The sequence below is a fragment of the Cricetulus griseus genome, assembly GCF_003668045.3.
Source record: "Cricetulus griseus strain 17A/GY chromosome 1 unlocalized genomic scaffold, alternate assembly CriGri-PICRH-1.0 chr1_1, whole genome shotgun sequence".
NCBI lineage: Eukaryota > Metazoa > Chordata > Mammalia > Rodentia > Cricetidae > Cricetulus > Cricetulus griseus.
Window position 1 is genome coordinate 152,669,717 of NW_023276807.1, and position 16,261 is coordinate 152,685,977.

General features: G+C 37.8%; 1 protein-coding gene and 1 pseudogene across 1 annotated transcript; both read right to left on the minus strand.

The window, feature by feature from the left end:
• Window positions 1–489: 489 nt before the first annotated feature.
• LOC100763822 overlaps window positions 490–16,261 on the minus strand; it is a 31,284-nt pseudogene continuing 15,512 nt past the window's right edge.
• Window positions 14,025–15,899, minus strand: LOC103158560 (UDP-glucuronosyltransferase 2A3-like). Its single transcript, XM_027389279.1, is given in 3 exon segments — window positions 14,025–14,203; window positions 15,187–15,539; window positions 15,541–15,899. Coding segments are annotated over 3 exon segments (891 nt in total).

A 16,261-nucleotide genomic window follows, 5' to 3' on the forward strand; every position in this document is an offset into this window, starting at 1 on the left:
GCATCTAATAATGTGATCCCACGGTTTCTGTCCTTGTATAGTTTTACGATATGTGGGTTTTTAAAAATTCAGTTTGTAAACATTTTATTTAAAAAATCTCGCACATTCATCAAAGAGCTCAGCATATAATTTCTTTCTTTCATTTTTTTGATGGATCTTTGTCTTGTTTTGGTATCAGGATAAGACTAGCCTTTAAAAATGTAGAAAAAAATCTTTATTGTTCCTTACTTTTCTATCTCCTCTGCCTACTTCTTTTCTTCTTCCTGGTTTTGTGAGACAGGGTTTCTCTGTGTGAACCTGACTGTTCTGGAGCTCACTCAGTAGACCCAGCAACAGAAATACCTGAACAGATGAAATAAACCTAAATTTTAAAATGGTATTTTGTCAGATATAGAAGAAAAGGTTTCTGAAAATAGTATAAAAGCAGAAGCTCCTTGTTGCTAGAATTAATGCAAATGTCACTCAGGAAATTCTCAAACCTAGAAAGACCTAATTCCTTTTTCTGTTCCCCCTTTTTTTTCCAAAACAAATTTTTTGACAAGTAAACAAAGAACATTTAGTTATGATAAATGCCAGAGTTATAACACAGACCAGGAGGAACCCAATGACATCCAGGGAGTGATACTGGAACCAGGTGAGTCATGCCACTCAAAGATTCTCAGCTCCTTTGTTGCACATGACAAACTCAATCCAGTAGACAGCTTTGTCTACGGGCTTCACTGGCTGTTCATGGTGAATTCTTGATAACCTCATGGTATTTTCTTTATAACTAGAAGATAAACATACATAAACTGTTTCATTGATTGTTTATGAAACATGCTGTGCATTATGCAAGCCATCAGTCATTTAAGTTGAGGAATGCTTCATTCTTTCTGGAACTTTGTTGGTTTTAGAGGTTGTCAGAAGTTGTGTGAGCAATCTGTTCTTAAGACAATGTGGTCAAATACAGAAAGAGAAATTGTAGGATCCAGTATTAAATCTTTAGTCTGATCTTTTGAAAAATTGTGTTGTTATAGGAACTAGAGTGTCCAAAGCTGTTTCAAGTTAAAGATGGGGGACATCCATGTGTATGTGTGGCCATGAGAATCTAGTTAGCTCATGTTATAGATACATGGAACAAACTCACAGTCATTTTAGAGTTCTGAGATCATTCATGCACATTTACATGTTTGTGATCTAAAAGACAACATCTCTTAGCATTGTGTGACTGATTACAAAAATCACTACTGTCATTTAAGAATGACATATACAAGTACAAGGACTTGGATGTTGTGTAGGAAATAAAAATCCCTTCCTAAAATCAGATTCCTCAGTCATTTGGCATGAAAATATTTGAGTTAAGTTTTATTCATTTTTTAATCCATTACACTGCTCTATACATTTAAAAGGTAAAATATATTGTATCTTTCAGTATCCCAAAACTGGATCAGAATTATTCTGTCTAGTGTTGGTTCTATTCAGTTTAATTTCACTGGTGGCAATGAGAGAAGGTTTGTGGTTTGTGGATAGTTGTTTCAGTGCTCCTGGACTGGCTTTAGATTACCAGCCTACAATCCACACTGCCAGAGAAACTAGTAATCAAGGAGGACCCTAAAAGAGACAAACATTGTCCCCTGGTTAAGGGGAAAGGGTCATGATCCCCTGAACAAATTGAGAGAATGGGAAGATGGGGGAGGGAGCTACGAGAATGAGAAGGGAAGAAGAGGAAGGATGCAGAGGTCATAAGGGAGCAGAAAGGTTGATTCAGGTGAAGAATAGAAGAAAGGGTATGTGATAGGTAGGGTTTTACTTGGGGGTGGTAGGGGAGGATGGGAGGGAGAAGGGAACTGAGATTGTCATGTAAATACATCTTGTTTCTAATTCAAATAAAAAATGATAAAAAAAAAATGTGGAAGAGGCAATGTGATTTTTGGGCTCCTGTAATGCAATTTATGCGCTAGCCACAGCAGGGAACTACTTGTATGCATTCTACTTTGCACTTGATGCAAAAAACAAAAACAAGAACAAAAAACAAAACAAACAAAAAGCCTTGTGTTTTTTTTTAATTTTATTTCACTGAACGACCAATAAAGTAAAAGTTGGATTCAAATCTGTTTGTCCAGCAAGGTTTTCTGCTTAGAGATTAAATTTCAAATATATACATATATAGCTAATTTAATTTACATTTTAGTCACTAGATGTTTAGGCAGAAAACTGTTAAAACATCCTGAATAATTAGCATAGCGACCCTACATGTGTACAGTGGAATGTACAATCTGTTGCTCTTTTTTCAGTCTTTCATGCCTAAGCAAACCTGACGTGTGGGTGGCACAGGCACATATACTGGTCAGAAGACAATCACTAGGATTTAGTCCTCACATTTTACCTTGTCTAAGACAGGATCTGGTGTGCACTACTGGGCACTGTGCACACCACCCTAGCTGGTCTGCTTTTGGGGATTCCTCTGTCTCATTTTGCTGTAGAAGCCAGGGATGAGAGAAAAAAAGTTAGAACACTTGGTATTTGAACTCAGGTCCTCTCACTTCATGACAAGAGCTTATAATGAGCCACCTTCCCAGATCTTTTTAGTTGTTTTACAGGATCAGATACATAATGGAATAAAAAAAGAACTATTCCCTGTTTTCCCAGGCAATTTTAGAAATACCATTTGGCTTCAGATTAATGTGGAATTATTTTATGTTAAATACCATTTTAGCATATATATTATATCATATGTATTTAAATGGTACTTAAAATAATCATAAATACTTTTAGAAATCTCATATATATATATCTCACTTGAAGGCTAAGGGAGCAGCCCTGAAAGTAAATTTGAAGACAATGACAAGTGAAGATTTACTCAATGCCTTGAGAGCTGTCATTAATCAGCCATAGTAAGTACTTCAGTTTGGAAAGCCACACCAAACACTGGTTAGCCTTGTCATCATTCCTGAATTCTTCCAATGTTTCACATTTTATTTTTGGCTTATTTTCAAATAGGAAGACATAAAACAAATGCAAAATTAAAGGAAAATTATTTTCTTTTATATCCTTTTTTTAAACTTGGATTAAACACATGATTGTTTTACATGTCAATCCCAGTTCCCTCTCCCTCTGCTCCTCCCCTATGCCCCCCAACTAACACCCTACCTACCCCATACCCTTTCTGCTCCCCAGGGAGGGTGAGGCCTTCATAGAGGGTCTTCAGAGTCTGTCATATCCTTTGGGATAGGGCCTGGGCCCACCCCTGTGTGTCTAGGCTCAGGGAGTATCCCTCTATGTGGAATGGCCTCCCAAAGTCCATTCCTATGCTAGGGATAATACTACAAGAGGCCCCATAGATTTCCGAGGTCTCCTCACTGACACCCACATTCATGGGGTCTGGCAGAGTCCCATGCTGATTTCCCAGCTATGAGTCTGGCAAACAAGAGCTCTGCCTTGTTCAAGTTAGCTGTTTCCCCAGCTAAAGACTGAACTGAACCAGAATCGAGTTGCAGAGAAGGAGGAGTGATGAGCAAACGGATCATGACCAGGCTGGTGAAAATGGTATTCTTATTTCCTAACTTCTGATGTTAGTTTCTGAAACAGGGAAAAATACTTGCTTTGAATATTGTACCAATCAAGAGATGTGCAAAATATTTTTGGAATGTACAAATTCACTTGTACATTCACTTAATAAATAAATATATAAGCACTTATATACAATTGTTTAGATACAAGTTAGAATTAATATGCTGACTATTTTTTTTCAAAATAACATTTTATAATGTTACTAAACATTGCAATTATGTAGTAGTTATTTCTGTGTAAGGATGTCATAATAGTAGTATTCAAGAAATATATTTCAGGAAATAAACTTAGGGTTAAGCATGGATTTCTTAGGGATGAGCTACTACTTTGAGTAAATGTTAACATAGATGTGTGATACATTGCACTGTTACCAAGTTTTTAGTTTGATAATTTGATTTATTTTTATTAACCATCAGAGTGTGTACATTTTACGATTCTTTAAAACATTAATACATAAAAAGTTTGTTACATTTTAATATTAATTTTAAAATTATGGATGTAAAATGAATCATAAATAATTTAGAAAGCTCACATATATGCATCTATTTAGAAAGCTCATATAATACATGTATGTATAAATAGTACATACTTGAGATTTAGAAATCTCATATATTTTTTGTTTCACTGAACCACAAATAAAGTCAAATTTTAGTTTCATAGGATCATGCAGCTGAATTTTAGGTAAACTAGATTAGTGAAAACATACTAATATTTCCAAATCTGTTTTTGCAGCAAAATTTTCTGCTTAGAGATTAAATTTCAAATATATATATATTTGTTAGAAAACAGTGTGACTAAATTTTTTTTTCTTTTTTTATTAAATTATTAATATTTTCACATATACTTTCCCTCTCCCTCTCCCTCCCCCCACCCCCATTCCTTCTCCCCCACCTCCAACCTACCCCCCACCCCATCCACCCGCCACTCCCCAGGCAGGGTAGGGCCCCCAACCAGGGTTCCACCAAGTCCACCAAATCTTCCTGTGCTGGGCCTAGGCCCCTCCCCATGTGTTCAGAGACAGAGCGAATCCCTTCAAGTGGGATGGGCTCTCGAAGTCCCTCCCACCCACCAGGGCAAAACGCCAGTCCACCTCCCTCTGGAGTCATTCATGATTTCTAGTTTCCTTGGGGTAGAGGATTATAGGCTGGTAAACCTTTGCTCTATGTCTAAAAATCCCAGGAGTGCAGGGGCCTCCCCATTGGCATCCATGATCAGGGGGCTGGATTAGTCCTGTACTGTCCTCCCAAAGAGCATCTGGGGTCGATATGCTTTCCCTTTTTCAGGCCAACTGTTTCTGTGGGTTTCTCCAACCAGGTACAGACCCCTTCGTTCTTCATTCCTCCCTCTCTTCAACTGAGTTCCAGATTTCAGCTCAGTGTATTTCTGTGGATGTCTGTCTCTGCTCTCATCAGCCACTGGATGAGGACTCTAGAATAGCATAGAGAGTATTCATCAATCTCATTCTAGGGGAAGGGTTTCTAGGCCAACTTCTCCTCCACTGCCCAGACTGTCAGATCGTGTCATCCTTATAGGTCTCTGGAGATCTTCCTAGTTCCAGATCTCTTCTCGGACCTATAGTGACTCCCTCTGATATGGTATCTCTCATCCTGCTCTCTCTCCTCTATTCTTCCCCCAACTCAATATATCTGCTCCTCCATTTCTTCTCCTCTACTCTTCATCTTGTGCTCTTATTGTGGCAGCACCCACTTCCCTACCCTCATGCTCTCAATTAGCTCGGGAGTTCATGCCATTTCCCATTCCTGGGGTCCATTTATCCCTTAGAGTCATTCATGATTTCTAGTTTCCTTGGGGTAGAGGATTATAGGCTGGTAAACCTTTGCTCTATGTCTAAAAATCATATATGAGTGAGTACATACCATGTTTGTCTTTTTGTGATTGGGTTACCTCACTCAGGATGGTTTCTTCTAGTTCCATCCATTTGCCTGCGAATTTCAAGATTCCATTGCTTTTTTCTGCTGAGTAGTACTCCATTGTATAAATGTACCACATTTTCTCTTTCCATTCTTCAGTTGAGGGGCATCTAGGTTGCTTCCAGGTTCTGGCTATTACAAACAATGCTGCTATGAACATGGTTGAACATATGTCCTTGTTGTATGGACATGCAGTATTTGGGTATATACCCAAGAGAGGAATGGCTGGATCTTGAGGTAGATTGATTCCCATTTTTCTGAGCAACCGCCATACTGATTTCCAAAGTGGTCTTACAAGTTCACACTCCCACCAGCAATGGAGGAGTGTTCCTTCTTCTCCACAACCTCTCCAGCATAGGTTGTCATTGGTATTTTTGATTTTAGCCATTCTGACAGGTGTGAGGTGGTATCTCAGAGTTGTTTTGAGTTGCATTTCTCTGATGGCCAAGGATTTTGAACACTTTCTTAAGTGTCTTTCAGCCATTTCAGATTCCTCTGTTGAAAAATCTCTGTTTAGTTCTGCACCCCACTTTTTAATTTCATTGTATGGTGTTTTGGTGGCTAGCTTCTTGAGCTCCTTGTATATTTTGGAAATCAGACCTCTGTCAGATGTGGGGCTGGTGAAGATTTTTTCCCATTCTGTGGGTGGTCGTTTTGTCTTACTGACTGTGTCCTTTGCCTTACAGAAGCTTCTCAGTTTCAAGAGGTCCCATTTATTAATTGCAGACCTCAGTGTCTGTGCTTCTGGCGTGATGTTCAGGAATCGTTCTCCTGTGCCAATTTGTTCAAGGGTTGTTCCCACTTTCTCTTCTAAAAGATTCAGTGTGGCTGGGTTTATGGAGAGATCTTTGATCCATTTGCACTTAAGTTTCGTGCATGGTGACAAGTATGGATCTATCTGCAATTTTCTGCATGTTCGAATCCAATTGTGCCAGCACCATTTGTTGAAGATGCTATCTTTTTTCCATTGTATGGATTTAGCACCTTTGTCAAAAATAAGGTGTTCGTAGGTGCGTGGGTTAATATCTGGGTCTTCAATTCGATTCCATTGGTCTATCTGTCTATTCTTGTGCCAATACCAAGCTGTTTTCAGAACTATGGCTCTATAGTAGACCTTGAAGTCAGGGATGGTGATGCCTCCAGAGGATCTTTTATTGTAAAGAGTTGTTTTGGCTATCCTAGGTTTTTTATTTTTCCATATAAAGTTGAGTATTGTTCTTTCAATGTCTGTGAAAAACTGTGTTGGGATTTTGATGGGGATTGCATTAAATCTGTAGATTGCTTTTGGTAGAATTGCCATTTTTACTATGTTAATTCTGCCTATCCAAGAGCATGGGAGATCTTTCCACTTTCTGGTATCTTCTTTAATTTCTTTCTTTAAAGTCTCAAAGTTCTTATTGTACAGGTCTTTCACTTTTTTGGTTAGTGTTACCCCCAGATATTTAATGTTGCTTGTGGATATTGTGAAAGGTGATGTTTCCATGATTTCTTTCTCATTGAGTTTATCATCTGTATACAGTAGGGCTACAGATTTATTTAAGTTAATTTTGTATCCTGCTACCTTGCTGAAGGTGTTTATCAGCTGTAGGAGTTTCCTGGTAGAGTTTTTCGGGTCACTTATGTAGACTATCATGTCATCTGCAAATAGTGAAAGTTTGACTTCGTCCTTTCCAATTTGTATCCCTTTGATATCCTGATCTTGTCTTATTGCTCTAGCTAGAACTTCAAGAACAATATTGAAGAGATATGGAGAGAGTGGACATCCTTGTCTTGTTCCTGATTTTAGAGGAAATGCTTTGAGTTTCTCTCCATTTAGTTTGATGTTGGCTATTGGTTTGGTGTATATCGCATTTATCATGTTTAGATATGTTCCTGTTATTCCTGTTCTCTCCAAGATCTTTATCATGAAGGGATGTTGGATTTTGTCAAAGGCCTTTTCAGCATCTAGTGAGATGATCATGTGGTTTTTCTTTTTCAGTTTGTTTATATGGTGGATTACATTGATGGTTTTTCGTATATTGAACCATCCTTGCATCCCTGGGATGAAGCCCACTTGATCGTGGTGGATGATTTTTCTGATATGTTCTTGGATTCGATTAGCCAATATTTTATTGAGTATTTTAGCATCAATGTTCATGAGAGATATTGGTCTGTAGTTCTCTTTCTTATTCTTATCTTTGTGTGGCTTGGGTATCAAAGTGATTGTAGCCTCATAGAAGGAGTTTGGCAATATCCCATCTGCTTCTATTGTGCGGAACAGTTTGAGGAGTATTGGTATCAGCTCTTGTTTGAATTTCTGGTAGAATTCTGCAGTGAAGCCATCTGGTCCTGGGCTTTTTTTGGTTGGGAGGCTTTTGATGACTGCTTCTATTTCATTAGGGGTTATGGGTCGATTTAAATTGTTTATCTGATCTTGATTTAATTTTGGTAAGTGATATTTATCCAGGAAACTGTCCATTTCCATTAGATTTTCGAATTTTGTGGAGTACAGATTTTCAAAGTATGACCTAAAGATTCTCTGGATTTCCACAGTGTCCGTTGTTATATCCCCCTTTTCGTTTCTGATTTTGTTAATTAGTGTGCTCTCTCTCTGCCTTTTGGTTAGTTTGGCTAGAGGTTTGTCTATCTTGTTGATCTTCTCAAAGAACCAACTCTTTGTTTCATTGATTCTTTGTAATGTTTTCCTAGTTTCTACTTTATTGATTTCAGCTCTCAGGTTGATTATTTCCTGGCGTCTACTCCTCCTTGGTGAGTTTGCTTCTTTTTGCTCTAGTGTTTTCAGTTGTTCTGTCAGTTCTCTAATGTGACTTTTTTCTAGTTTCTTCATGTGGGCACTTAGTGCTATGAACTTCCCTCTTAGGACTGCTTTCAGAGTGTCCCATAAATTTGGGTATGTTGTGTCTGCATTTTCATTAGAATCTAGGAAGTCTTTAATTTGTTTTTTTATTTCTTCCTCAACCCAGGAATGGTGCAATTGGGTGTTATTCATTTTCCAAAAGTTTGCAGGTTTCCTGCCATTTGTATTGTTGCTGAATTCTAGCTTTAATGCATGGTGGTCTGATAAGATACAGGGGGTTATTTCAATTCTTTTGTAATTGTGGAGGTTTGCTTTGTTGCCTACTATGTGGTCAATTTTGGAGAAGGTGCCATGTGGTGCTGAGAAGAAGGTATATTCTTTTGAGTTTGGATGGAATGCTCTATAGATATCCGTTAACCCCAGTTGGGCCATGACTTCTTTCAGATCCTCTGTTTCTTTGTTAAGTTTTTGTCTGGTGGTCCTGTCTAGTGGTGTAAGGGGGGTGTTGAAGTCTCCTACTATAAGTGTGTGTGGTTTTATGTGTGGTTTGAGCTTTAGTAATGTTTCTTTCACAAATGTGGGTGCCTTCGTATTTGGAGCATAGATGTTCAGGATTGAGATTTCATCTTGATGGACTTTTCCTGTGATGAGTATGAAATGCCCTTCTTCATCTCTTTTGATTGATTTTAGTTTAAAGTCCATTTTGTTAGATATTAGGATTGCTACACCTGCTTGTTTCTTGAGGCCATTTGATTGGAAAATCTTTTCCCATCCTTTTACTCTGAGGTATCGCCTGTCTTTGAAGTTGAGGTGTGTTTCTTGTAAACAGCAGAAAGATGGATTCTGTCTTCGTATCCATTCTGTTAGCCTATATCTTTTTACGGGTAAGTTAAGGCCATTGACATTTAGGGATATTAATGTCCATTGTTCGTTGGTTCTTGCTTGGTTTGGATTTATTGTTGGTGGTGTCATTGTGTGTGGATTTTGCTCTCCTGCTTCTTTTTGTGTTTGGCAATATTAGATTATCTATTGCCTGTGTTTTTGTGCATGTAGTTATGTTCCTTGAGTTGGAGTTTTCCTTCCAGAACCTTCTGTAGTGCTGGATTTGTGGATATGTATTGTTTAAATCTGTTTTTGTCATGGAAAATCTTGTTTTCTCCATCTATAGTGATTGAAAGTTTTGCTGGGTACAGTAGTCTGGGTTGACATCCATGCTCCCTTAGTGCTTGTAGTGTATCTATCCAAGACCTTCTGGCTTTCATAGTTTCCATTGAGAAGTCGGGTGTGATTCTGATTGGTTTGCCTTTATATGTTACTTGGCCTTTTTCCTTTGCAGCTCTTAATATTTTTTCTTTATTCTGTAGATTTGGAGTTTTGATTATTATGTGTCGGGGGGACTTCTTTTTGTGGTCCAGTCTGTTTGGTGTCCTATAAGCTTCTTGTACTTTCATAGGCATATCTTTCTGTAGGTTGGGGAAGTTTTCTTCTATGATTTTGTTGAATATGTTTTCTGTACCTTTGAGCAGTGTTTCTTCACCTTCTTCTACACCTATTATTCTTAGGTTTGGTCTTTTCACGGTGTCCCATATTTCCTGTATATTTTGTGTTAGGGATTTGTTGGTCTTGAGGTTTTCTTTGGTTGATGAATGTATATCCTCTAGCGAGTCTTCAATAGCTGAGATTCTCTCTTCTGTCTCTTGAATTCTATTAGTTATACTCACATCTTTAGATCCTGCTCGTTTATCCAACCTTTCCATTTCCAGCATCGCTTCATTCTGTGTTTTCTTTAATGTGTCTAATTCAGCTTTCATGTTTTGAACTGTTTCAAGAGCTTCCTTCACTTGTTTGGTTGTTTTATCTTGGGTTTCTTTAGCTTCTTTAAGAGATTTGTTTATTTCTTGAATATTTTGGTTTGTCTTTTCCTCCATATCGTGTAATTTTTTGCTTACTTTTTCTTCTATTTCTTTAAGGGATTTTCTTGTTTCCTCTTTGAAGGTCTCTATCATCTTGCTCAGATAATTTTTGAGGTCCATCTCTTCTTCATGCACTGTGTTGGGCTTTTCAGATCTTGCTGGAGTGGAGTCCCTAGATTCTGGTGGTGTCATATTGGTCTTTCTGTTGTTGAGCGGGTTCTTATTCTGTCTTCTTCCCATATCTTTTTCCAGTGAGTGCAGGTAGGATCTCTCTATCTCCTCTTGTTACTCTGTAGTGTGTGTGGGCCAGGAATTCAATGTCCGAAGCTCTGGATGGTTTTGCCTCTCCTCGTAGCCTCCTCACTCTGATGGCGTTAGGCCTCTTGGTGGATCGGTCGCCGGGAATGGAATGAAGAGTGGCCTGTACCCAGATTCGGGGAGCTCCTCCCTGCCTGGACGTGTCTGTTTCAAGCAGGGACGAGCCTGGAGGGATCTGGGTGGATGGCGCTTAGGACAAGAATTGGGTAAAAGCAGGGGGTGGCTCACCTGGTCTGCGGTGAGTCCACGGAAAGGGAAGGAAGAGTGTCCTGAACCAAGCCAGATTCAGGAAGCTCCACCCTGCCTGGGCGTGTCTGTTTCAAGCAGGGACAAGCCTGGAGGGATCTGGGTGAATGGCGCTTAGGACAAGAATTGGGTAAAAGCAGGGGGTGGCTCACCTGGTCTGCGGTGAGTCCACGGAAAGGGAAGGAAGAGTGTCCTGAACCAAGCCAGATTCAGGAAGCTCCACCCTGCCTGGGCGTGTCTGTTTCAAGCAGGGACGAGCCTGGAGGGATCTGGGTGGATGGCGCTTAGGACAAGAATTGGGTAAAAGCAGGGGGTGGCTCAGGAAATCCTATTTTTTAGGAAGTCAGGACTTGCTTGCTAATTTAATTCACATTTTAGTCACTAGATGTTTAGGCATAAAACTGTTAAAACATCCCGAATAATTAGCATAGTGACCTTGTATAAGTACAGTAGAATGTACACTCTGTTGCTCTTTTTTCAATCTCCCACGTGTAAGCGAACCTGGTGGGTGGGTGGCACACACACATATAGTGGTCAGAAGACAATCACTAGATGTTGGTCCTCAAATTCTACCAAAATTTAACATCCCCCCAAACCACTGAGCTGTTTGCAAAATTGGAGAATTATTCCTTAGAAGAAATGCTGGGATTTTAATATTATTATGCTGTTACATTAAAATGTATTGTTAGATTGATCCACCTTTTCTCTCGATTGTTAGACAATCAAGACTACTTTTATTTGTATATTGTATCCCTACTTCATAGAAGCAAGAATATATCTGTTAGTGGTGATATTTTATAGCTACACAATAAAGAAAACACAGTTGTTAATTTATTTCTATAATCATAATGACATTTGTGGCAATGCTTATTGTATTCCTGATGCATTGTATCCCACACATTTCTTTTTTATAATTTATTTTATTAGTTCAAATTAGGAACAAGATTGCTTCAGATGTCAATCCCTTCTCCCTCGCCCTCCCCCAAACATCCCTCAAAAGGGGCTCTCCAAAGTCTACCACATTATCCTGGGCCAGGCCTAGGCCCTTCCCCATGTATCCCACATATTTCTGACAATAATTATATTAATTGGAGCCTTACAGTCAAAGTAAAAAGAATACTTTACATATAAATTTGCCTGAAAATTTACAGTTTTAAAAATTTGCACTGCAACAAAATGGAACTTAATTTCTCACAGAGTAACATGTGAATCCCACTGTTTAGACAAGGGTCTTCTGTTCTTTGTGGTCAAAAACTTACAGTGAATGCATTGAAGTAAACCTATATGTTCAGCTCACATGAAGACTGTTAAGAGCTTCATTGTAATTCTTTTAGACAGTTTTTGTTTTCAGACAGTCTTGTTATGCATCTCAGCCTTGCCTCAGACTTAAAATTTCCCTGCCTGCAACTCTTCAATGATGAGGATATAAATGTAGGTTTTGACTGGTGCACTATTTTTTTGTTTCACCTTATTCTCAAATGTATATTTATATTGTAACACACAGGCACACAAATAGAAACACCCTAGACAGACAGACAAACAGACAGACAGACAGACACACACACACACACACACACACACACACACCACAATTACATTGAACATTTATTTGCATGAACCTCATCTTTTCCTTATTCTGCATTTCCCAAGAAGATGAAAGCCATGACTGACATTTACTTGGTCAAAGTCTACTTAGTTAGACAACCTGAATATGGAATATACGTACCCCTTACTATTATGAAATATGTTTAAACTGTTTTTTGGAGTTATGCAGGGACTCTAAGATGTTAAATATAACTGTATGGTAAGGAGTTTACCTAGCAAGCAATCTCTGTATCATTTGGATATTGAATCAATAAATTTTATAGAGTGACATTCAGTTAAGTTTGGTGACATCTATAACATAAGAAACAAATATTCGGAACACTAAATGAAAGTTTACATTTAAATACATTCTTCAGAGCATATACAGGAACACAGATCTCCTCAGAAAAAACATTTAATCTGCAATCTTCTGAAAATTCTTTACTTGAGGGCTTACAAATCAAACAAATTTTTATTTGTCTCCTCACTCCCTACTGATACAGTTTTTCTAATTTGTTTATGTATTATCTTTTATTTTTTAGGGATTTCTGTTTCAAAATTTCTGACATTAACTATTTTTCTTTATAAGATCTAACATGGGCTGGAGGGATATCTCAGCCATTAAAGGCTAGACTCCAACCAAAAATATAACATCTAAGTTATGATATGCAATCATCTTTTTTGTTTTGTTTTGGTTTGGTTTGGTTTTTTGAGTCAGGGTTTCTCTGTGGCTTTGGAGGCCATCCTGGAACTAGCTCTTGTAGACCAGGCTGGTCTCAAACTCACATAGATCTGCCTGCCTCCGCCTCCTGAGTGCTGGGATTAAAGGCATGTGCCACCACTGCCCGGCTGCAATTATCTTTTTTAACTTCAAAAGTCCTGACTTCATACTCATAGAGCCCCAATATATTTCATTACATTTATTTGATGTTGATGACTCTAAGTTACATCAACTGACAATTTGTTAAGACTTCTCAAAAGTTTTCTTCAGTGAAATAATAAATCTTTGGTTCTTTACCATATTCATTTCAAAGGCAAACTCATTACTGACAATTCAAGGTCAGCAGACCAATTAATGCCTAATATTAATTAATTGATCAGGTCTGAAATGCCCTGATTCTGGAGGCCTTCCATGTAAGCTTTCTTGACTAATTACAATCTAAATAATTTGCCACATCTCTCATGAAGGCATCTTTCTCTATCAAGCAGTCTGTCAGACACATGAAGAAGACTACAGGAAGTCTCCTTGGTGACATTCATGACTCCTTTTCAGAACTCACTGCAGTATCCATAGTACAGACACACAGATACTCTTAATACATCATTCCAACTTTACTCTTTTATTTTTATGTATTTATGTATTTATGTATGTATTTATTTATTTATTTAAATATCTATTTTTGGTTTTTCTAGACAGGGTTTCTCTGAATTTTTTTGGTCCTGTCCTGGAACTCTCTCTGTAGATTATTGTGGCCTGGAACTCACAGAGATCCACCTCCATCTGCCTCCTGAGTGCTGGAATTAAAGGCATGCTCCACCAATGCCCAGACCCAACTTTATTCTTAATCCTAAATTCTTTAGTAAAGTTCAAAAAGATGCAACAAGTTTTATCAAAGAGTAACTATGATGAGGAAAGTAATATCTCTGTTAATAAAGGCATAAACCTTGATGAAAATCAGCTACGTATCATGAAATACCTAATATCTTCTTCACAGACTTAGGTAATGGCTTAGCAGATTTACAGTGCAGTCCTCCCACAAACTGAAAATTTGGTAAATGTGGACGAGGGTATTCAAAATCCCAATATGTCCTGATTAGCCAAATTTCAGCTTTCCCGATGGTCTCACAGAATATAGTGGATCTTCCTTGAAAACATACAGAAAGTTGAGAGGACAAAATTGGCAGTCTGATTTGCTGAGAAAAAATGCACCAGAGGGAGACTTGTGAGATGTCTTAGTGGTGAACAGCTTTTGCTATTCTTGCAGAGAACCAGGGTTAGGTTCCTAGCACCCACATAGCAGTTCATAAGCATCTGTAATTATAGTTGCAAGTGATATGATGCCATCTTATGGTTTGTAATGTCTTATGTCATTAGACACACATGTGGCACACAGACATACATGCCAGAAAACACTAATAGACAGGAAAATATAGTCTACAAATGTTCCACATTTCTACATAAGTTATTGAGAAGAAAATTTGAATATGTAATATGTAATAGCTTAATTTTTTATTGTGCTAGATTGCCAGGGCTGCTGTAATCACGTCTTCCATGGTTAATCCTGCATTTGCAATATGTACAAAAATACCAGACACTTCAATTGACAGGAGAATGGTATAGATTTTAGAGCAATAATTTGCAGTTGTAAATATTTGTGGAATGAAATTCAGAGGCAACAAATTACATACTGAATTATTCTCATCCTAACATTAGTTTATATTTCATCTTATTACTGCCACAATGAGTTATTATTTTTATAAGTGTATGTTGTTCCTTATAAGAGACTTGCATTCTAGAAAAGATACTATTATCTGTAATTGTCTTCTTGTATATGACAGATAAAATAATGTTCTATTCAATTGATATTTATCTGTGCCTCATTTTTCTAGGATTCATGATGATTTATTAAATTTCAGTGTACTATTATACAGTTTAATGATTATAAACACAGAATAATAATAGCAAATTAACTTCATAATGCTTCTACAACTAGTTATCAATGAACAATTTACTATTTTCATTTGCAGACTTTTACATGGAAATGAAAGTTTATAGCATGCATTTCTTTTCTTATTTTTGAACTTCCATTAAGTTTTAAAATACTTAGCATGAAATGTAGTCTCTTACCTAGGGTTTCACTATAAAAGTTATCCCAGAATGCAAAGTCATACTGCTGAAGTCCAAATTCAAAAAACAATGACAGAATCATATTTATCACCTTTTCTGTGAAGGTCATATTGTCTGTTAGTTCACCCATATTAACTGGTACATAGCACAGGGGAACTGGAAGCTTGCCACAGTATTTCTCCAGGGTGTAGCCATTGCTGAAACTCAGGGTATTCACAAATGGGACCTGAAACAACTCAGCCATCAGCTCTCCACAGGGAACTACAGGATTTATAACCATTACATCGCATTTTGTGTCTTGGAGCTCATTCATGAATGTCTGGTTGTACAATACACTCCTACAGATATCTTGAAGTCAGATGGAAAAAGAATTCCTGAAATTTTGTTGCTCCTCTCCAAACTGGCAAGTTTGGAATGACATTCACAACTAGGTTCACTAGTTCATTTATATGAATTTTGGAAGCTTCTTCCCCATTAGACAGACGGATGTTCTCAAAGTGAAGTGCAGAATGTTTATTCTGATCCATCATGATAATGGAATATTTCAGGACTGTCACCTCATGTCCTCTATCCACAAGCTCTTCAAGGATAGTCTTTAAATTCAGCCAGTGACTCATATCACAGGGCCACACAAGGACCTTGTCACACAAGCCATAGCCATCACAGCAAAGCTGCACTACAAAAACTGCCATGACCCACTTCTCAGATGCCATGATGTGCCCTTCCAACCTGTTCTGCAAAGATTGAGTATTTACTCAATTGAGCAACAATTTATATCATAAATCAAATATTAACTTCCAAAGTTACAAAACACACAGTCGAGGGATTTCTGTAACAGTGCCAATAGCACATTGTTCTGTTGAAGAGAGATGTACTTATGAAGAACTTGATTGAGTTGTTTAACAATTCAAATTTTAGTTTTTATAAACATGGGAGGAATGCAATATTTTAAATTAATAGTGTAATTGTAGCAGGTATAGCAGCTAAGTGACTGCCTAATGCTATATGAAGACTAGATGAAGACTTGGCTTAGGCCAGGTGAATAATACACACACACACACACACACACACACAC